Source organism: Dermacentor andersoni, chromosome 6 (genome assembly GCF_023375885.2).
Source record: "Dermacentor andersoni chromosome 6, qqDerAnde1_hic_scaffold, whole genome shotgun sequence".
NCBI classification, from domain to species: Eukaryota; Metazoa; Arthropoda; class Arachnida; order Ixodida; family Ixodidae; genus Dermacentor; species Dermacentor andersoni.
Genome location: NC_092819.1, coordinates 35,700,980 through 35,722,636, shown reverse-complemented (window position 1 = coordinate 35,722,636; position 21,657 = coordinate 35,700,980). Strand labels below are relative to the sequence as shown.

The window sequence follows — 21,657 nt, the reverse complement described above, 5'->3', positions numbered from 1 at the left end:
CTAATGCACAGTAGCATGTACACGACTTTTACACCTGCCAGCAGAATTCTCTTTTAATACAGAGCTTTCTCTATCGCGATTAGTCTTGCTTGCGTTTCCCTTCCTGAAAACTACACTAGCTACTTCCTGTCAGAAATGCTACCTCATGATAACGCACTCCACTGGACAACGAGTATCTGCAGAACATCTGGCAAAGGACTGAACTTCTAGGGCCAGTAGCGGACGTCTGAGGGACAATTGTAAGTCAATTCTGCCTGCAGAATTTTGTGAAATGCGGGGACTGCAGATTATGAACTGGAGAAAAAACTGAGTGTTCTGTACGTCTGGCTGCTGTGCTTTATCGGAAGTTAAGCATTTTGTTTGATGCTTTTGTCCGTCATAGTGTTGTGTGATCTTTCAAATTAGAAGCTGCGTTGAGCTCCTTTTGTGATCGCCAAACTCTGTGCTTACCTGCATAAGTAGTACCACAACCTGCTGGACTCCAATTGGTTGTACATTGTTGCGTGAGTTCGGCAAATTCTATTTCATCGCTGCCCTTTTGTGTAAACTCAGCTGTGCGATATATGCCTGCAGCAACTACTGTGACAGCTAGACAGTGCACTTGAGCTTCAACAGATGAATTTGTGGGAAGGCTAGGCTCGGTCACCTGGTGTCACCAATTTGTGAGGAGCAGTGCAATGAGGTAGCCATCGTAGCCATGGTTTATTTAGGCTGGCTAGCCATGGTGCAGCAGTATCTCGGGAGTGGCTGCCACCACCTATGTCGAGCGCGCTAGCGTGTTCTATTCTCGCGTCACCTGCACAGGAGCCCATTTTCTTGGCCTGCTTTGGAGGCAATAGTCACGCCGCTACAGGGCCCCCCTCCTAGAGCAAAGGTAAAGTGTGGAGATTGTGTCGTCGTTGGTATGTTATGTTCATGCAATTGGAAAGAGATGTACCAGGCAGCACCAGCAAGGTAGGTTGTGAGTGAGGTACAGCCACAGTGATACCGTAGTACGAAATCGCGACCTGCCGCAGGTTCTCTTAGATGCTCGGGCCTGTAGAAGTTGGAGCTCCAAAAGTAGACCGCCTGGCAGGTTGGGACTTGCGTGGAGATAGCGCAAGTGTTGGTTACTCATGTTGTTGGGAGTGATTTTCGAGCTAAAGAAACCAGATGGCAGAGCTGCTCCAGCAAAACTTCAGTAGGCCATGCATCCAAGGAAGGTGCAAGCACGGAACATCAGAAGGCTCGTCTTCTGTCGCTTGCGGTGAAATCTCAAATGCCAATAGCATCATGGTTGCAGTAGTCGCTGAAGGCATTGCAAAGGTTGTGCCTGTGACGTCACCGTGCCTGCGAGAGTGAAATGTGCGCCTAGTGTAGGCGGTGGGAGAGCCTCTGAATCGGTGATGAGTGAGGTGTCCCTGAACGGAAAGCAAATAGCTTGCGGGAACGTCCAAGGATAGAGAGCGACGAACTGTAGGGCAGCGGAAAGCACTCGTGTTGGGCCCCGTTAATACTTTGGAAAGAGTCGTCGCACAGCTGCCTTTGAGAAGGGGAGCAGGTCACGGACCGAGTAGAAGCTAGAAGCAGCTGGGGGCGGCGCGTGCTGACCAACGCCACGGGTGGACGCAGGCGATGAGCGGCGACAAGACGCGAAATGATGCGACGGTTGAAATGGCTGGAGGCTGGTGTGAATGAGAGCTCGAGGTGGTGTAGTGAGCACAAATGGCTGCCCACAAGAGTCCTCGTAGAATTCGGGGCGGAAGGGCGGCAGCCAGAGCCTGAACCACAGTTGGAGCCTGGAACCTTGTTGAAAAGGAAGTGGCTGTCCAGCTGGATGAACCAGATGTCCAGCCAGCCATAGTGCAATGGGATCTCAGCAGCGGTCTACACCGTGGTCGCTCAGGTCGAGCGTGCTAGTGTGTTCTATTCTCGCGCTACCTGCACGTGAGCCCATCTTTGCCTGCTTTGGAGGCGATAGTCGCACCGCTACAAGTTGAAATATGCAGCGCACCCCGAGAAACTATAATCTCCTATTGTAACACATATACAAAGCTGCTGACCTATATATTAAGTGAGCACGGCACGAAATAATCTCTACTACAACTGCTTACATCACACTGGAACAAAATGCCAGCAGGTTCCGTGTCAAGAAATTAAGTAACTGGGAAATGGGAGAAGTTGCGCATACAGGCAACTTTATCTGCAGCACTAAATAAAGCCTACAGTCGTACAAAACTTCGGTTTCACAGAAGGCAAAGAAAAATAATTACCCCTTGCAAAATGTCCCGATAAAACTTCCACGAACACACCATAAGATGCATGCTGCTCGAAGCTGCTTCCTTTTAAGTCCGCTGGCATTCGCGAAGTGTTGGAATTACACCTGGCGGCACTTTCATCTGGTTGCGACATCAATGAGGGACCCAGCGTTTACGCTACTCCTTGTTTCTGGTGCAATACAGTCAAAACTATACACTTCCACGTCACCACCCCCACGCTATGTAGCAGACTCCACAGTTTCGGAATTCCTGACTCTTCTTTTGAGCCTATGTTCTAAATGATGGGAAAAGCGAATCAGGAAAGGGAAGAGTGCCTGCCGGCCTGCCTTTACTAGCAAATGTGTGCGAGACCTGCAAGCATCGTGGCATGTTCACATCGCGTCAATTGCGTGAAAGGTGTGTTGTGGTTGGCCAGAGCGTCAAATGCCGTAGAGGGATCGTCACAGTCATGGTGGACAGCATACATTAATTTACCACCTGGACAAATGGCATTGACCTTGACAGTATATGACTGAGCTGCTCAATACTAGTATACATACTCGGTAATTCAAAAGTTAGAGAAATTTCGTTAATTGGCTACTCATACACTGTGGTTTGTGCTGCAAATATTGGCTGCACTTTTGCTGTGTTGTGTTTGGCAAGACTAATTGCATGTAAAAGATGCATTGTGGGGCTATGAGCTGTTAATGCTGTGGTGGAGGACTGTGTATTAGTTCAGGCTTTTTTCTTTTTATGGCAAATTATGAAGTGACCTTTTGATTAGAGCAATAGCCTAGATAGAAAGCCAGACAGCAACGCAAAAGTAACATACAGGTAATAATGCCACCTTAAATTTAGTTTATGAACATTTTGATTCAGTGTGCTTGGAGAATACCGTTATTCCAGCCAATACAGTTGAACATTCGTAGATTGCTGTGAACCAGGGACGGCCAAGCTTGCATGGGGTTGAACTATAAGAGCTGCTTCAAGGACAGAAAACAGCTGTACATGCATATGGCCACGACAAGGTAACTCCCATTATTTGGCAACACTGACATGCCATTTACTCAGTAAAATTTGCATAGGAAAGTTCACATTTAGAGGAAAGTTGAGTTCTGGAAGCTTTTACATTTAACTATACTAGGAATCTCTTCCTTACTAACTGCAATTATTTGCCTCTAGCTCGGGGACTTTCAACTAAATACATGGAAACTGAGAAATAGTTTTTCTCAACAACCACTGCACCGATTGCCATGAGCTTTGTTGCATATAAAAGAAAAAATTAAAAACTAGTGACAGCAGAAGAGGACATTTGTTTTAGGCCGGCAATTTTACTAAACAAATTGGTGGAAATTGAAATATTGCTAGGTATAATGTTTACAACACTAACAGCAATAAAAAATATCAATTTTGTAAACTGCACCCAATAATAAGTCTAAAGAAAACAAAAATTATATTTTATACACCACTCTGAAGTATACCACTAATTTGCAGGTAGTTTTGCAACACCCTCGTAAACATTGTAGCAATTTCGAGTAAGCAGTAAATTCATATATCAAACTTGTCCACTTTAGATGCTCTAAGGGATTCAGTTTAGAGAACTGCGATATCTATTTTGGTGCAGTTAGATTTGTAAACTTTGTATATAAATTTTACTGAAGCTTACCACTTTAAGAATTTTTGCAAAAGGTTCCTGGCTTTAAATAGAACACCTGCTTCCTAGGGTCACTAGACTAACTTTCCCCCTCAAGTGCAACAAATATAATTCAAATCGGTTTAGCAGTTGTCTTATAAAAGCATTTCTGCGTTTTACATGTATCTGAATAGCCAAATCAGAGTTGGCCTCGAGCTGAAGCTTCCGCTTAAGCAACTTTATTTATTAGTGGTTTATGCCTCAAAAATGCAGAAACGAATTTTTGCTGTAATGTAGCAATTTAATTGGAGCTACCAGTTCAATTAAAAACATTAAAACAGGAAGGAAAAAGAAGTATAGGTTGCAAATGAGTGTCAATATTTCACTGTACGCCAACACTGTAATAAGCCGTCTCACACCCAAAAGAAACGGCAAAGTACTGCAATTATAAAAGCTAGGAAGAAAGCTTTCAGCTCTCATGTTTCTTTGTGAGTTGAATGAAATGAATCATGAATGAAAGCAGATGTTACAAGTGGTTTATTACACGTTCAAACCCTTTGCAATGCTTTCATTAAGAACATGACTCTATACAATGCACGCGAACTCCTCTATAGTTTGTTGCACATGGTGCTGCTCCCTTGTTGCAGCAGACAGTACTGGTGACCCAGTAATGTATGCCATGCTGCCGCCTTCATGTGCTTCAAGGTTGCATCAAAAGTTGATGGGCTTGCCACAGTAAGCAGCCAGGTTTGCTTCCCGAAATGCTTCAGAAACGGTCTGGAAGAAAAATGGATGCATCACGGCAGATAAGTACCTGTACTGATCATGAGCTTGGCAAATCAGTTTTGCAGACTCCCGCAAGGTGGAGGAAGGTTCATGAAAGGGGAAAAATTGTCACCTACCCGAGTGTAGCACAAAGCTACAAAGGAAACCCAGATGGGCTTCTCAGAAAGAAAGCTTCACAGTTGAAGAAAAATTCAGCCTGGTTCAAGGATCAAACCCAGGACCAATGCCTTACCAGGGCGGTCGCTCTACTATCTGAGCTAGCCAAGAGGCTAGCAGATCGCAGAGGGAGGGGTAATTAATCGACAACTCAAAGCACAGGGATGAACATGGCAAATCAGTTCTTCAGAATCCCGCAAGATGGAGAAGGTTCATGAAAGCTGTAGCTTACTGAAACAGGATGGCATGGCATAAGTTTTGTGAACTAAAATGAAGTTGATGCATAGTTCGCTACCATAAAAGTTGGTTCAAAATTGCACATCGAATAAGTCAGGATATCTTGTACCTGTTTACTTTCTCTGTTGAACTTCGTGCTTGTAAAATATTAGCGAAGGACAACTATGCTGCATGCTGTAACGAGACCACCGTAATGGCAAAAGGGCTTCTGTATGAAGTGTATCAACAGGAGGTACTTGACGAGTCACAAGTTAGCATTACTTGCATCAGATTTGTGACTGAACAGCGAACTAAGACAGTGAAATAGACCAGATTCCAGATTACCGAAACACGGACTAATGGATTATGTATTCTGATAAGCATACTATGTAGTTACAATATAATTTTGGTTCTATTTAAAAATTTTTTAACAGCAGCATTCACATAATTAGCACCATCACCCAGCTCCGATTTCTAAACTTAGATGAACGGCAGAAATACCTCCTCTCGTGGCAGCTCCACAACAATGAGCTCAGCAAGGACAAAATTGCAAAGGTCATTAACCTACCCTTCATCAGTACCATCAAAAATTGACATTTGAAATGCTTGTGCAGCATCACTTATTAACACTGGTAGAATATAAGACACTGTGATGCAAACTCAGCCAGGCAACAATGTGCAAAATATCATTTCCTACATAAATATGGTACAGTCTAGTTATGACTAACAGCAAATACCATGACAGAGCTCATGTTTCCACATACATGCATATGACAAAACAGAATGCTTGGCTTTATGGCAGCCTTCATAGTTTATCAAAGCAATGCTCTAAGCTCAACATGTGCAGATACATGATTACTCTGAATACTGTAGCTGCGATCAAAGTCGTTACGCCCCCTTGTTCAAGCTATCTGACAAAAGGTATCTACAGTCAACAAACTACATTAGGATATATGTTTGCTTGCTATGATTATAAATTACAATAAAGCACCCACTCACACAGGTCACCAAAATAAAGATATAAAAAATGGTCAGACCACCCAAGTCAACTAAATTAATAATAGTGAAATATACTGGAGCAAGTAAGAAGCATCAAATTGGGACACTACATGATGCATTTCATTCAAATGCAAGCATTCCCATGTGCAAGTATGCTTCCTTGGTAGCAGTTCAAATTCTGGCATTTTCCATGCCAAAATCGTGATCTAATAATGTGGCACACCACAGTGGGGCACTCTGGATTAATTTGGACCACCAGATATTTTTTTAATGTGCACCCAATGCATAGCACACAGGCGTTTTTGCATTTCACCCCCTTCAAAATGCGACCACCGTGGCCAGGATTTGACAGCACGACCTAATGCTTAGCAGCGCAATGCCTTAGCCACTAAGCGATGTGTTTAACCAGACTATAGTACAACTGCAAGCCATGTTGGATGTCATATGAACAAAACAGTATGTGTACAAGGTTACCATACCTAGGACTTGAAAATTTTAAATCACAACTAGAAGTTTACTTACACCTCATAAACCTATACGAGGCAGCAGTTTAACGGCGACATTTCCCACACTTGCATTCATATCCTTCGGCTCAATAACCAGGAGATTACTGGAGCACGAGCATGAACTAAAGCATTATTGAAAAGTGTTGCAAAGGAATGAGTGTGTCTGTAGGTTGTGGAAAGGCGGGATGTGAGAACCTCGTACATATGCTACTCACAGGATGTGCATGGCAAACCCTAGCAACATCCTCAGCAGATGCTCCATACTCCATTGCCAAGGCAGCTTCGTTGATGATCTCACCAGCACCCTGTAGGGACCATGAAGGGTACTATTAATTGTTTGCATGGCAGCACAACTTGAGCACAAGCCAAAAAATGAAAGCATTTGTGTTGTTCATTACATTCTGCTGACCACTGCGCTGCTCTGATGCTTAAAAAGAGGAGAGAATTATTCCGACAAAGTATTGTTTTCCTATTGAATCCTCTGTTAACAAAGTACAAAGGAAGCTTTAACAAACACAGAAAGGCCTGGCTCCTTCCTTTCTGTGCTAAGCATGAGTATCTATGCAGCAGGCATTGTTGTGCATTCTGTACTCTAAGATTCTGCTTTCTAGTTGGCACAGGCACTATGCTAAAGGTTTCCCACAATCATTTTTTATGTAAACTTCCATTTAGCACCAACACACTTCTATTTGATTCATTGCTGATTTTAACAACTCTGCCACATTTACTGCAGTGAAATCAGCTAGCATATATTGCAAGGGTATTCTTGGCTCATCACTACAAAGAGCAACGAAATGGAGACACAGCTGCCTATTTGCAGCGTATGACCTGCGAAAAGTTATGATTTAGACATGGCTGTGCCAGGGCTATAGACCGTTTCATCGGGCGAGGAGGATAGGGCGCGCGGAGAGCATTTTCTCCTCTCTGGCTTGGGCGATTCGGCGCGGCGCTGCTTGAAAGTATTGCTGTCGCGTGCTGCGGAACGATTTCGAGATGTTTTAGATGGTACTTTGTAAAATTTACGCCATGTCCGTTCATATAAGGTTGTCAGGGAAGCCTTTCGGCGGATCGGTAACTACAGTAGGCGGAAATATCTCTTGGGGGTGCAAAAATGTGACGCGCTTTATCAGCCGCGGTGTACGCACATTATCAGTCGCGGTGTGTGTATGTGTTGTGAACTATTTTGCTTATACCGGTTTTAATTCAACAATGAAAACCGGTGTCTCTGTATTAGCAGCATGAAATGGTAAATCTGCTCACTATCTGATCGCTTGGCGTAGGGAGTAAAACATAAAGCATAAGAGCGCATGCTCGTGCACGGCAAACCTAAGGATACCACGAAACATCTCAGCGGCAGGCGCTATCAAATATTTGTGATGCACCGGCATCGTTCTCACGCATTTCAAGTCTAGTAGGCTTCAAATTACCATATGTCTACGCTAGCCTTCCTGCATGAGGCCGATGGCGCTGCTCAACACAGCGATCACTGCGGTTGGTGAACCAGCACGATACATATGTAAGCTGTGCGCTTCGGCATTGCCTTTTTGGCCTGCATACAGCCGTAATATATGAGAGGGATCGCATAAAAAGAATGCGATGTCTATTCTTGAGGAGAACATTTTCGTAATACGTGTGAGTGCGTCGTAGAGAACGGAACGAACACAACCGAAAAAAAAAATTCGGTTATCATCCTTTTTCTCGAAAACGCAAGATAAAACGGGCTAACGCCGCAGTAAGACCTCGCATAGTCACGCCGCACAACGTTTATAAATATATAACCGCTGATGCCGTATGCTTGGACCATGCGGTATATAGAACAAAGGTATATATAATCCAGCACCTACCACTGCTTAGGACGCTCGCTCAGTTCGTAAACAGTCCCTTTGCTGGACAAGCTTAATTCAGACTGTAAGGTATGCTGCTATTACTTGCCAAAACTATTTTATTCAGGGGCGGAAATCTCATCCATCGAACCAAGTAGTCACGCAACGTAACCTGCAGCGAACAGTTCGAACGCTTGTCAAAGTATAACATCACAGCTCCTATCGTAGCAGAACGGTATCCACGCTGTTACGATCGTCGCGTATGTTTCATGGCTCCTAAACCGCAGCTTAGAAATAGAGGATAATACTGCAATAAGGTCACATTAGTGATTGGAACATTCAAAAATACATAATCGGTCTCCGAGGGCTGATTGTACACTCAAATATGCGCGCACACGTCGCACTGCGTGTTCCGTCCACCTCAACGCCAGCAGAAATTCCGGCCATGACGCCTTAAACCACTTCAGCACGTCTCACAGAACCGTTTACCACGTAGAAAACGCGCGTCATACTAAACAGACTGCACGACCGCGAAAACAAATGCCAGAACCTACCGCCGAGCGTATACCTGCCATGCCAAAGACCGCTTTCACCCAAGCCAGTATGGCGCTGCTCATAGGCGGCGCCACTGCGTTCACAATATGGCGGCGCCTACGAAAAAACGGTCTATAGTCAAGCAGTATACACTAGCTTCCAGACTTGGAAGACATTTTTTGATGTCCTAAAATACAGTCAAATGTTTTTGTCTTTCAATGGACAGTGTATATTGCTACACAAACACAGAGCATTTTTGCCATCCGTCATGCTGATACAGAAACAAAATGCATCTCATTCGTGCACATGTTCTCACAGATATGCTCCCAAACATGCCGCCAGTCGGTCGAAACAAAAAAGTGCCTACTGGAAGCAAGCCTTGACAATGACCAAAGGAATGATTGTTTCTGTGTTGTCATGCTGCGTCATTATCAGGAGTAATGTTATGGCAATCTTGGTCTTGAGATTTACAACAGTGGTACAAACAAACAAAATACCAGCCTAGTTGTGGCCAGTCATTATGATGGTGATACCATAAGCATACACATGGCACCATGTGACAGCAGCTACTGACAGTAGGCACAGTCGGCACAGAAGCTTTAATCTCAATGTAATGTGTAATTGCACACCACAGTGCTTTCACCACAGTGCTGGTCAAGTTTCTTGCAGGATTCTGTTCATAAATGGTAAGAGATAGCATACTATACAACAGGACTTTTCTAGGAACCTTTGAAATAAAGCCTATTGCTGAAACGTAAAAAGCCTCAACTTCACAAAAGTCACAACTTGACCATGTTTTTTTTTGGTACAAGTGTGACATTTTTATGTCAAGGTTCAACTGCATTTATGTTCAAATCGATTAATGTTCATTGCCTTTATGTTCAGTGAACTTTTAATATATCTTGCTCTGTGTTGACTTCTGAAGTTTCCACTGTTCATACTGTTGTTTTAACATGTTCAATGATGAGTTTTGACTTTTCCAACTTCACACATTGTTTATCAATTTGATGCACAACCAAACAGGGGACCAAAAACTCACCCATCCAATCATATGGCAACCCAATATCCTGTCCGTCTGCTTGTCAGCCAGGATTTTCACAAGACCGTCTGTTTCATTGTTGGTTTTGGCACGGCTGTTTGCAGCCAGAGGGAACTTTCCCACCTTGTAGTCAACACCCTGTACAAATCAAGGGCGCACCTGTCACTGACATGAGATTGATGAAACAATGCAACCACTACAGTTGCAAAAAGAATGCAGCCGCACGAACCAATTGTACCAATGACTTCACTTATTAACTGCTTATCATCCTCACATGGAATCAATTATTTTTCATTATTCATGCATCTGAACTGTGCCGCAACAAGCGAAAACACTGAGAGACAGCAACATATCAGGTGGTTATGTTAAACTTTATAAAGCTCATGCATGTAGTATGACCATGACTAGGCTGTCATCGTATAACAAGCAATGCCTAGCCTCATCTAGCTTGACAAAGTCTTATGATCAAGTAACTGGTTTGTCCAATAGCAACAACTTGGCTACAACACAGCTGCGAGGGACACTGAGGGGGCCTTAAAACTCATTTGGCCAAGTGGGCCTACCTCCACTGAAATCTTGGCACACTGTCATTTTCATGGTTTACCATTATTGGAGCGCAGCTGCTATGGTTGGAAACTAAAAAGACAATGTTGTGGTGACTGACCTCATGACCTCTCGCTCAGCTACAGTCATCCAGCCACTGATGCCTAATAGGACCATAAAGGTTAAGTATCAAGCCAGCTAATGAGCCAAGAAAGGTAAAGGGCTTTATGCTGTTTCATGCATGCAACCTGAACACAGATTTCCTAGCATGCGAGTCATTGCAAAAACACAATTCACGGCACACCGTGAGTAAAAATAAACAGACTATTGCTCACTTGGGACTTCAGATCTTCCTCAGTCTTTCCAATGAAACCAACTTCTGGATGCGTGTAGATAACTGAAGGCACACAGTTGTAGTCGATGTGCACTGGGCCTCCCATGATGCCCTCAACACAGACAATGCCTGTACATGCATGAGAAATTAGTTGTCAATTACTTCTGTTATTTGTGATTAAGACAGTGGGCTCTGCTACTAAAGAATTTGAAGAGAAGAAAAACCCTGTATTGTCATTTAAAACAGATTGCATTTATTCAAAGCCTTATACATTGGCAAACAACTTGATAGTCAAGAAGTTTTGCCAGTTTTGTATGTTTAGAAACTACACTGACAAGCTTAAATGACTAAAAATTGTTTCTGATAATAAAATCTGGATGCCACCCAAGTTTCCGTAGCTTTGCCTGGCAGTTTATTGCACTTATCAATGGCTGCAACAAAAATTTGTATCTAGAACAACACTGCACCACAAGACACATACAGCAAGCATGCTAAATCTAAAACATAGTACACACCTACAAGTAAACTGTACACTTGGTATAACTGAATATGTAGACAGACACTAACCTTCATCCTCTGCTTTGTGAGCCAGCATTGGACCAGGGACACAATCACCAATTGCGTAAATGCTTTATGAAAGAAAGGAGCATTTGCACAGAGTTACAATAAGTGAATGAGCAGTACAGCACACCTGAACAGTAAAACAGGTGATAGTGATGATGATGATTTTATTCCCTTCAGCATTCTTCAACTACATTTCTTGGTCACCTAAATGATTTGACACTTTTGAGTGAGCACAATGTTACAAGGTAAACAAAGATACCAGACTGCAACATAAAATAAATAATAATGAAAGAAACACAAATGCTTGCCCTCAATGCCAGCACAGGCACACACAAGCTTAATATTTTTGAACCGAAGCATTTTGCAGATGGATTTTTCAGTGATTGCTAGGCATCTAGTTCCCCCCACAGCAAGCTCATAAAAAAGGAGAGACATTGACATTTAGCAATACAGTCGAACCTGGATATATCGAATCCAAGGGGGGTTACAAAAGGTTTGATATATAAAATAATTCGTTATATGTGGGCTCGATATATCTGGGTTTGACTGTATATCAGTGGCTTTGAGAAAGGAACCAGCACAGTTTATAGACCTTTCATCGGTCAAGGAGAAAAGGACACACCGCAAGCCTTTTCCCCTCTCTGGCTTGTGGAAGCCAGTGCGTTGTTGCTCGAATGTCTTGTCGTTGCATGCTGCGAAATGATTTGGAGATGTTCTAGCTCCAAGAAATTGAAGTGATGACAATTCATACAACGTTTTGGGGAAACCACTGTGTAGCCCTTGGGGCAGCAGTAACTACAGTATGCGGAAATTTCTTTTAGGTGCGCCACCATGCAATGTGCGTCATTAGCCGCAGTGTGTGAACGTCCTATGAACTATTTTGGCTGCATCGGTTTCCACTCAATGAAGACTAGTGGTGACTGCAAATTGCAAGAGTGAATGGGAAAACCTATGTGATCACTTGACATGGGAACTGACACGTAATAGCACTCATGTAAAACCCAAGACAACCCTGAAATATGTAAGCACCAATCGTCATATTTGTGTCAGCCACCGGCATCACTCTCACGCATTTCAAGTCTACTATGCTATGTCTATGTTAGTGTCCTGTATGAGGTCGATGGCGTGGCTCAACACCGCAATCACTGCGGTTGGCTACCAGCATGATACATATAGGCTTTGTGCTTGGTCATCGCCTTTTTCCTCTCTAAAGCAGTGATATCCAAAGGAAATCACGTAAAAAGAATGCGATGGCTCTTTGTGAGGATACAATTTCCTAGATGAGTGCACCATAGAGGTCGGGTCGGAAAAAAAGAAAAGAAAAAGGTTTTCATCCCTTTGAACCCCGTCAAGTTTCAATGAAGCTTGTCTAGAGTGGTCGACTGGCCAATGTTGTCGCCATATCTCAGAAAAAGATCACGGGCTAACGCCACAATAAGACCACACATTGTGATGTCGCATGATTGACCTACGCGCTATAAAATAAATCTATAACTCAGCAGTTACCACTTTTTTGAACACTCGCACAGTCTGCAGCCTGTCGTGGCTCACACTGTATGGTATGCTGCTACTCTTTTATTCCTGAGTGGAAACCATGTCCAGCAAACGAGGTAGTCGCATAATGTATCCACAGATGACAATTTAAGCACTTGTAAAAAAGTTCGGCAGGGACACTTAAGACTGCTTACGTGTGGGAATGCGAAAGCATGTAGCCGGTTTGGGGAAATGTTTTCGCTTAGGTATTCATTTGTATGTTGTCGTGCACGTAAACTTGCATGGCATTCCTTCTTGTGTTCCCTTACGTCGTCTTCTGCGGCATGCTTCCCTGGGCAGCCACATTTCACAGATGCCGCTGAGGTAGACGCTTCGTAGTGCATCCCAGTAGACACAGCACCAATAAAATCCGACGAGCAAGTTCGGGAGGCAGCAACGTGACGTGTGCAATGACGCACGCGCTAGGCACACCTCATTTTATACACTCATGATTTGGCGTCGAGAGTGCATCACAGCAGATACAGCACCGATGAAATCCGAAGAGCAAGTGGCATGTGGTAGGTAGTGACGGAGGCAGTGACGTGGCGTGTGCAATGATGCGTGCGCTAGGCACAACTTCAGTCAACCATAACCGTGGAGCCATCGTGGCGTTGGGGAAGCGCGCTCGTCTCGCACCCCAGAGGCCCAGGTTTGATTCCCTCCCAGACCGAAATGTACCAAATTTTCTTCTCAATTCCATTAATTGAACTTGTTTACAGCCACCTGCCTGACAAATCTGACAGAGCATTTTTTGTGTGCTTTTACTTGTTGTGCCGTCGGCCATTTTTGAAGCCATCTTTCGGTCATGTCGACGACGACAACGCCGAATTTTCGCATAATGGGGCATATAATGCTTTTGCATTAATAAACAGCAGAGCTTATTCCATAGCGGTATGGTACCCACACTGTTACGATCATCGTGTATGTTACAGCATTGAACAGCATTGAATTACATGGACAATGTTGCTGTAAGGGCACATTCGTGAAATGATTTGTTAAATATAGACAACTGATCTCCGAGGCTGAATGTAGGCTGAAACACATGAGCACACATCGCGCTGGGTGCTCAGTCCACCTCACCGACAGAAAAAACTCTGACAATGCCAAGTTAAATCACTTCAGTACTTCTCACACAAACATTTCCAACATACAAGACGTCACATCATACTAAATAGATTGGGAGAGCACAAAGCAACTACCAGCAACTGCAGCGAAGCATATACCTGGCATACAACACGGAGCATATGCCCAAGCCAGCATGCCAACGGCTCCTAGGTGGTGCCACTGCCTACACAATATGGTGGTGCCCATGAAAAAAAAATGTCTATCCAGCCCCCTCTACTCCCCCCCCCACTTTTAAATGTTTGAACAGTAGGAACATCTCAAGAATGCAGAGGCACCTAAACTTTACTTTGACGAACATCGAAGATGTTTGCCAAGATGCAGAAGCTGCTTTAAGAGGTGGTTGACAAAAGCAATTTAGTAAGAACTTTATGAATAAGCCATACCTGTCCACGGTCCCTGCTGTAAAGTAAGGAATGCGTCTCACAGTTTTCATAGAGAAATGACGAAAACAATTAATATCTGTTCAAAGATTTCTTGATCATATTGTAAGGAGTCACTTTCTCAACAAAAACAATGCTATTATTACTTGTTAGGAAAAGTGTCCTTGTTGACAAAAATGACTAAAAAGAAATTGTCAGCAAGTCTGCTTTTTCTCTGTATGGCACTCTACTTGCGTCATTGATGTAAAGCTTCAAAATGTTTCACCCTAGTTTTTGTAGGTCTCTATGCTGCTTTCATCACCTGACAAAAGAAAACTAACATTCTTGAATGCTTCGATGACTCATTCACAAGTCACCAATACAGAGAACTGCCGAGCATGTCACCATTATCGTGTTCAGCAAGAGCAAAATGCAACAAGGTACTACTCACTTGGGGATGCTTGTCTGAAAGCGAGAGTTGACAGTGATACGGCCACGCTCGTCCTTCTTTATGCCCATCTCCTCTAAGCCAAGGTTATCGGTGTAAGGTCGTCGCCCAACACACACCAGAAGGACATCACATTCCAACTAAGGAAAAAAAAAAAAGAAAGGCCCATGTGAAGTTGCATGCCTGTTCCCAAGTGCTCTTTAAAGGGCAACCCCAACCATTTTTCGATATTCACTGACCTTAACAAAATTTTGAATATACATTCTTTCTTGCACTCTGATTATCTGTGCCAAACGATATGGCAGCAAGTCATTTAGTTCTTTTGAAAATGAATCTTAAATATTGGTCGCATGTTCCCGACTCATGCCCATGAATCCTCCGGCCACCCTGTGTTTGTGGCGTCAGAGACTACACTGCCACTTCCCCCAGGAACAATGAAGCTGGCTCCTTTTTCTACAACATAACGGCCAACAGTCATCATTTTGACAGACATGATAACAGGTAATTCTCTTCGTCTTGACGCAGCACAGTGCGTTGAGCTCGGGCATGCCAGCCGCCTCGCACGGCGGCAACTGCTGCTCGAAAGCAAACAGCGATCCTTTAGCGCTTACACTGTCACTGAAATCATCACTGAATTCACCTCTGTCTAGTTCGAAAGAGCTATAAAAGCTTCCTGTCAGGAAACATCACCAGCTTCACTTTTTTTGGTGTTTGCAACCACGTGTACTACATGTTTACATTACAGTAGTGTAGGACCTGACGTAACTGACTCATTGTGACATCACAAGAAGCAGTTACCCGTTTCAGTTTCGGTACCTCATTTATTGGCTATATAATATGATTGACGAGTTACTAAGCAAACTAACCACCCTACCGGCAACAGGACTGTCAATGCCATTTGAAAATGACAATATCCTAATATGGTTAAAGAAATGCCGGAGTTGCCCTTTAACATATGGGACATCTCAGTCAGTTTTGATTTCACATCTTGTTCCATCAACCATGACATGTTGGCCAAGGCTCATCTTCATTATAAAGTACTTTTTTTTTTAACAGCTGGGCGATCCCTTTAACTAGTTATGGTAAGCAGTAGCCTGGAGCCTGCAGTACCACACCAGTTGCTTCATGGATTGGAAAACATCATTTTCACAAACCTTTCATTATTGTGGTGTTCATCAGTAATATAACAGCTTCCTAATAGAAAAACAGTCTACCAATCGACCTTGATCCAGCATTTACCTTTGGTGTCACATTAAAGAATTGCTTTGCTTAAGGCAATGCCGACTTAGCTCACAGAGGAAGAGACAGCAATGGCTTACATCTTCCTTCTTGGAGGGGTCTTTGACGTCTTCCACGCTGACTTTGATAGTGCCGCCTGAGCGGGTGGCACCCATCACTTTTGTAGCCAGCTTGAACTTTAAACCCTGCTTTGTAAGTATACGCTGGAAATTCTTGGAGATCTCCATGTCGATGCCCATGCCACCGATGTGGCCCAGGAACTCCACAGCTGTCACTTGAGACCCAAGCCGAGACCAGACGGAACCCTGTTTTGAACAGTTAGGCTCGCATGACAACAAGTGACCCTAAAGTTTCAGGAAAATGATACTATTTTGTTTCTATTTATGTTGGGTCTGTCAGATCTAATGACAATCTAAGCCAATATAATGTGACAATTGCTTTCAGTTCTTTTACTTATCATATGTACACCTCTCATGACTGGTCAATACTTGGCGGTAGTGATGCAGGTGGGGCGAGCCACTCGGATCAGGAAAAGAATTGGATTAGAATTATTACTTTAATCTGGCCCTATACTCATATCCACTTTATACCTAATAATAAAGGGGGAAAAAAACTTGCTACTGCCCTGTGATATAACAAAAGCTAAGCACTACGAGGCATGCTAATTAACATAGGTATACGTGAATCCTAGGCATCAGAAAATACATGTCTCTGCTCTGTATTTGACAGGGTTGTGCGCTCTGTATATGGCAGCATCACATCACTATTTCATTTAATCAAACATGGAAACAAAGCAACACTGCTAGCTAAGGTAACCAATAGGGACACCGGTGCTTAGGTAGCAAGTAACAGCAGCACAAATAACTTAAATGCATAATTTGAAGAGTGTTTATAAGAGAAAGAAATTATATGTAATTTAATTAACACACAGAGGAGCACTTCTAGCAAAATGATGCTGCACTAATGTACGGTCTTTACAGAATCATGTGTGAACTCATGAAACCAAGCTATTATAAGCATTTCCCTTTCTATATTAAATTAAAGTAAAGTCCCAAAACCACAATATGATTACGACGTAGTGAGAAACTCATGCTATAGTGAGAGATTCCATGTTAATTTTGACCAACTGGGGTCTTTTAATGTGCACTCAATGCACGGTACACAGGTGTTTTGGCATTTTGCCCCATTGAAATGCGGCTGTCATGACCGAGATCTGATTCTGCGCTCTCGAGCTTAGCAACACAACGCCAAAACGCCACCACGGCAGGGTCCTTTCTGCATTCAGCTTTTATGACACAGGCGTCATTCATAGATGCATAGCTTTGGGACTAAGGTGTATTCAGTGCATGTTTACGCTACAACGAAACATTGTAATGGAAATCTTTTAAGCATAAAATGTGCTCTATTTTGTTTTTCAATTCACATTTCATTTCGGCATGACAGGGTGTCAAACTGAATAACAGTTATACAAACTGAAAGAAAATGTGCTGCAAGAGTTAGCAATTTCAAGTTACTTTACAACTGCTCACATTTTTAGTTTCCAAAGTAAGCATGTGAAATAACCACGTTGCAACCACACACCAGTTCGAGTCCAATTACACCAGCACCGATTACAATCAGCTTCTCTGGCACTTTCTTGAGACTCAGGGCACCCGTTGAGCTCACAATGGAGTCCTCATCCACCTGCAAGAACATTAGTTTTATGTGCAACATGCCATATAACAGAAAACAGAACAGCTTTATTTGCAAAAGCATATGCATCTACAGCAACTTGAAATGCTCAGTGTTGCCTGTGTTCATTTCATTCACAAACACCATCAGCCCAGGTAGGGCTGTTACAGGAGCGTAAAACAAATATAGCACACAGACAAGAAAAAAAAAACACTGTGCACGGAAGAAAAGGATTGCCTCAGAAGTGCCAGTCAAAGGCACTAAGAAAGGTAGGCATGCATCAGACATATACAAGAAATTCAGGAATCTACAACAAACACAGGAACTGCCTAGATATTTTTTTTCAATTTTAATAACAAACTCAAAGCACACAGAACATGTCCGATACAAATTTCTCTTGTGCCAACCTTGCCTTGTGCATACAAGGATCCCATTTATTCTGAACGTGCCCAGACTATGCAGTACCTTTTAGCGACGTCCTACAGTGCAACATGTGCATGTGAGGCTTTTGCCAAGGCTCTCTGAAATGCCCAATCTACATGGAAGTATGGAGGTTTATAAGGAGGCAGCTATTGTGCTTCCTGTTGAAGTTCCTGGAGGGCACAGACCTTTTAAACTAATTTCATAATTGACCACGTACACACTACATGGTGCATACACAAGCAGAGCAATGCCGACATAATCCTGGAAGGCTAACTTTGCCTGTGCACGCAGAACACAATCATTCCCTACTCACTCCACTTTAAAAGGAGCACTGCCATATTTTTTGAGTTGTAAAAACTCTTACGGTTTTCGCACATATACCTACGAATAACATTCAGCAAGGATAAAGTATGGGACACGAGATATCCCGGCTTGACATTAAAGTTTACCTTGAAATGCCAGACTTCGTGTTAAAAACAAAACTGGGACATCATAACATGGAGCAATATTTTCTGATGGTGTATAGCAACAAAGCTAGGTAGGAGGATGTTGCGCATAAAAAAAATAAATAACAGTGCTGCGTGCCTTTTTTTTGGCTTCACTCGAGCATGGTAACCGCAGTGATTGCAGAAACACTGCAAGCCAATATACAGTAGCAACAAAGCTAGGTGGGAGGACATTGCGCATAAAAAAAGATAAACAACAGTGCTGCATGCCTTTTTCTTGGCTGCACTCGTGTATGGTAACTGCAGTGATAGCAGAAACACTGCAAGTCAGTATACGATAATGTCATGATGCACCACATCCTGGATTGCGAAACTGAAACTTGTTCATAAAAACAATTATTGTATTAAATTATTTAGGCCACTCTTACCCTTGCCAGTACCCTTTGCAGTGTTTAGAGTGCTTGAGATTTTATTTGTTGAAGAATATACATTGAAAATGTGTCAGCACTCCTTTAAACAAACAAGCAGTCACTTGCCCTTATTAAATTATAGGAGTCTACCAGTCACAGGTGGTGGTTAACAGCCGAACACATTGCAACTGTACAGTGTTCCCTTCAGCTAAGATCTTATGATCAGGAAAAGTACCACAACAGTTCCACAATGAAAAATGCAAGCATACTTACTGTAATTCCTGCAAAAGGTGTCACTTCTGACCCTGTAGCAATCAGGATATTTTTGGTCTTTACAACTTGAGACGAACCATCCCGCTTAAGTGCAGTGACCTCATTTTTGCCAGTAATCTTGCCATGGGCCTGGATGTGTGTGACCTGCAACAAGGAAATGAGGAACAAGACACAGCATGCTGCAGACGGACTGTTTCCTATGCTTAGGCTAACTGTAAGAGCATGTTCTCAGTTTTGCACTTACTTTGTTCTGCTTGAAAAGATGTGCTATTCCACCAGTGAGGGCTTTTACAGATGAACTCTTTTGTTCCATAAGTTTTTCAAGGTTTAGACGGACATTGTCGGCTATTTGGTAAGCCAGGAGAAAAAGTGCCAAGAGCTTTAGTTACAGTCAGTCAACACTGGGCCCATGTTGAATATGTGGGTCTTAACTAATGCACTGGTGAATAATTCAGTGTGACTGTTCTTCTGCTTGCTAACTTAGAATAAGCACTTTGAATCGGCAGTACAATCCCACTGCTTCCATTTGAACAGCCCAAATTAGCATTACTAAAATTAAAAAAAGTGCATAGAACGGTACAAGCGAGACAAACTCAACACTGCTGAAATCAACTACAGGACATAAGTATATACAACTAAATGCAAGTAGGTGCACTCCAGTACAGCACACTTCGTAAAATGTACAGTGCAGTCTATTCACAATACCACTTATAGCTTCATCATTATGCAATTGCTACATGGTTACAACAAATGGGTTTTTGAACTCCTTAGTTATTATAAGCAGTGTATTGTGGTTGCTAAGGCAGAGAGATATATACTGCAGCATGAAGCTTAGTCGACAGCAACAGTATAAATAAGAATTGTTATAGTTCTCTGCAACATTACAACTATCAAAGATGCTGACCCAGAGCTGTCTTAACTTGCAAACAATGCAGGAAAAATTCTGACATGTTGCATGAGCGTTTTCAGTGGGTGATCACCTTCAATTCCTCGGTTCTTGAAGTCATTTGAGTGTGCCATGTGGTAGAGGTGCGAGTTATGCAGCAATGCTTTGGAGGGAATGCAGCCCACATTCAGGCAGGTTCCGCCCAAGGTGTCATTCTTTTCTATACACGTAGTCTGCATAGAAACGGCACAACGCCACATAAGACGCGGTGCCGAGAATAGAAAGATGTGCAAAGGCATGTGCAAGATTTGGTTACCTTTAATCCTAACTGTGCAGCTTTAATTGCGGCCACATAACCACCAGGGCCACTACCGATGACAACCAGATCTTGTTCCTCTGCAATTTGGTCATGTTCATTATCAAACACATATCCATGCGGCAAGTCACATCATGCAACAAAGAAACGTTAACTATAAGCCACCTACAAATACACTATGGGTCCATATTACAGCGAGGGTGCGTTACGGATGTGCGATGACTGTTCACAGACGCATGCGAAAGTGATAAGACATATCGTGTGAACGGGAAACGCAATATGTGTACATGTCCAGCCTCAGGAGTTGACTTTGTTGCGACTCCAAGCGAGTCTTTACCTGTGCTGCTAGAGTAGTTCCGGTGGTGTGACGTCTGGACACCGGGTACCGCGATGCCAGTACACGCTGACCTTTGCAAGGTAGAAGCCTGTGTCCGTGCGAAAGCATGGGTCAAAACCGGCACAGACTACGGCGTATTGAGAGCAGAAGTTGAAGTATGCAGCAACAAATTAATGTCGATATGTGGCTGACTTTTTACAGAAGTTCAACAAGCCCGACGCGACACTCTACGACGGAATGTTCATGGACACGCATGGAGACCACCAGGTCAATTTGTTACCAATGTAAATAAACACACGTTACGCGGGGCCTATATGCAGTATGACATACGTAAAGACCATGAACCAATAATCATTCATAGTTTGAGTTAACTCAAAAGGTACCGGTCAAAGGCACCAACGATTTCGGTCTGCTATCTTTAGGAAGGTGCAACAGAGAAGCATGCTTTGCCAAGCACTCAAGAACTCGGCTAGCGTCGCCAGTAACAACCGCTGAGGTTCGGCCACGTTTTCTAAAGTGAATTTTATACTCACCCTTAGCGCTGGAATTAGCCTGGCCCACAAGTTTGACTGCATACTGTATTTTCGCACGTCTTTCGATGCGGGAAGGGCAAACAGACGGCAAAATCGACCGACTTCGGCGGCAGCGCCGCTACACATTTAAAAACTTCACTATATTATAACAGAAAATAATTTTTATACTCTTGTGCATCTTAATTGATGTGGTGCGTATTTATTTCTAAAAAAAGGCATTAATACGTAAATATAGTTCTTGACCCTATAATTTATCTTGACCTCGAAGTACATGCAAAGTTATCGCTG

At 43.1% G+C, this 21,657-nt stretch overlaps 1 protein-coding gene across 1 annotated transcript; it reads right to left on the bottom strand.

Annotated features, from left to right (window-relative positions):
* Positions 1–4,389: 4,389 nt before the first annotated feature.
* Positions 4,390–21,484, bottom strand: LOC126521880 (dihydrolipoyl dehydrogenase, mitochondrial). Its single transcript, XM_050170609.3, has 14 exons — positions 21,370–21,484; positions 20,837–20,924; positions 20,500–20,579; positions 20,278–20,416; positions 19,542–19,642; positions 19,298–19,441; positions 17,656–17,757; positions 16,155–16,379; positions 14,839–14,975; positions 11,374–11,435; positions 10,808–10,935; positions 9,930–10,067; positions 6,749–6,838; positions 4,390–4,647 (listed from the first exon to the last, which is right to left on the bottom strand). Exons 1-14 carry the CDS (start codon positions 21,409–21,411, stop codon positions 4,582–4,584), a joined length of 1,542 nt encoding a protein of 513 aa, XP_050026566.2. The 5' UTR covers positions 21,412–21,484; the 3' UTR covers positions 4,390–4,581.
* Positions 21,485–21,657: the final 173 nt, after the last annotated feature.

What these genes read in the sequence shown, in the direction of transcription:
- LOC126521880 (XM_050170609.3), bottom strand. Translation starts at nt 21,411, where the DNA reads ATGCAGTCAAACTTGTGGGCCAGGCTAATTCCAGCGCTAAGG. An exon ending in TTTCAGACAAGCATCCCCAA is followed by an intron (nt 11,436 to 14,838) that starts GTGAGTAGTACC and finishes TCTTTCATAAAG; the next exon opens with CATTTACGCAATTGGTGATT. An exon ending in TCACAAAGCAGAGGATGAAG is followed by an intron (nt 10,936 to 11,373) that starts GTTAGTGTCTGT and finishes ATGCATGTACAG; the next exon opens with GCATTGTCTGTGTTGAGGGC.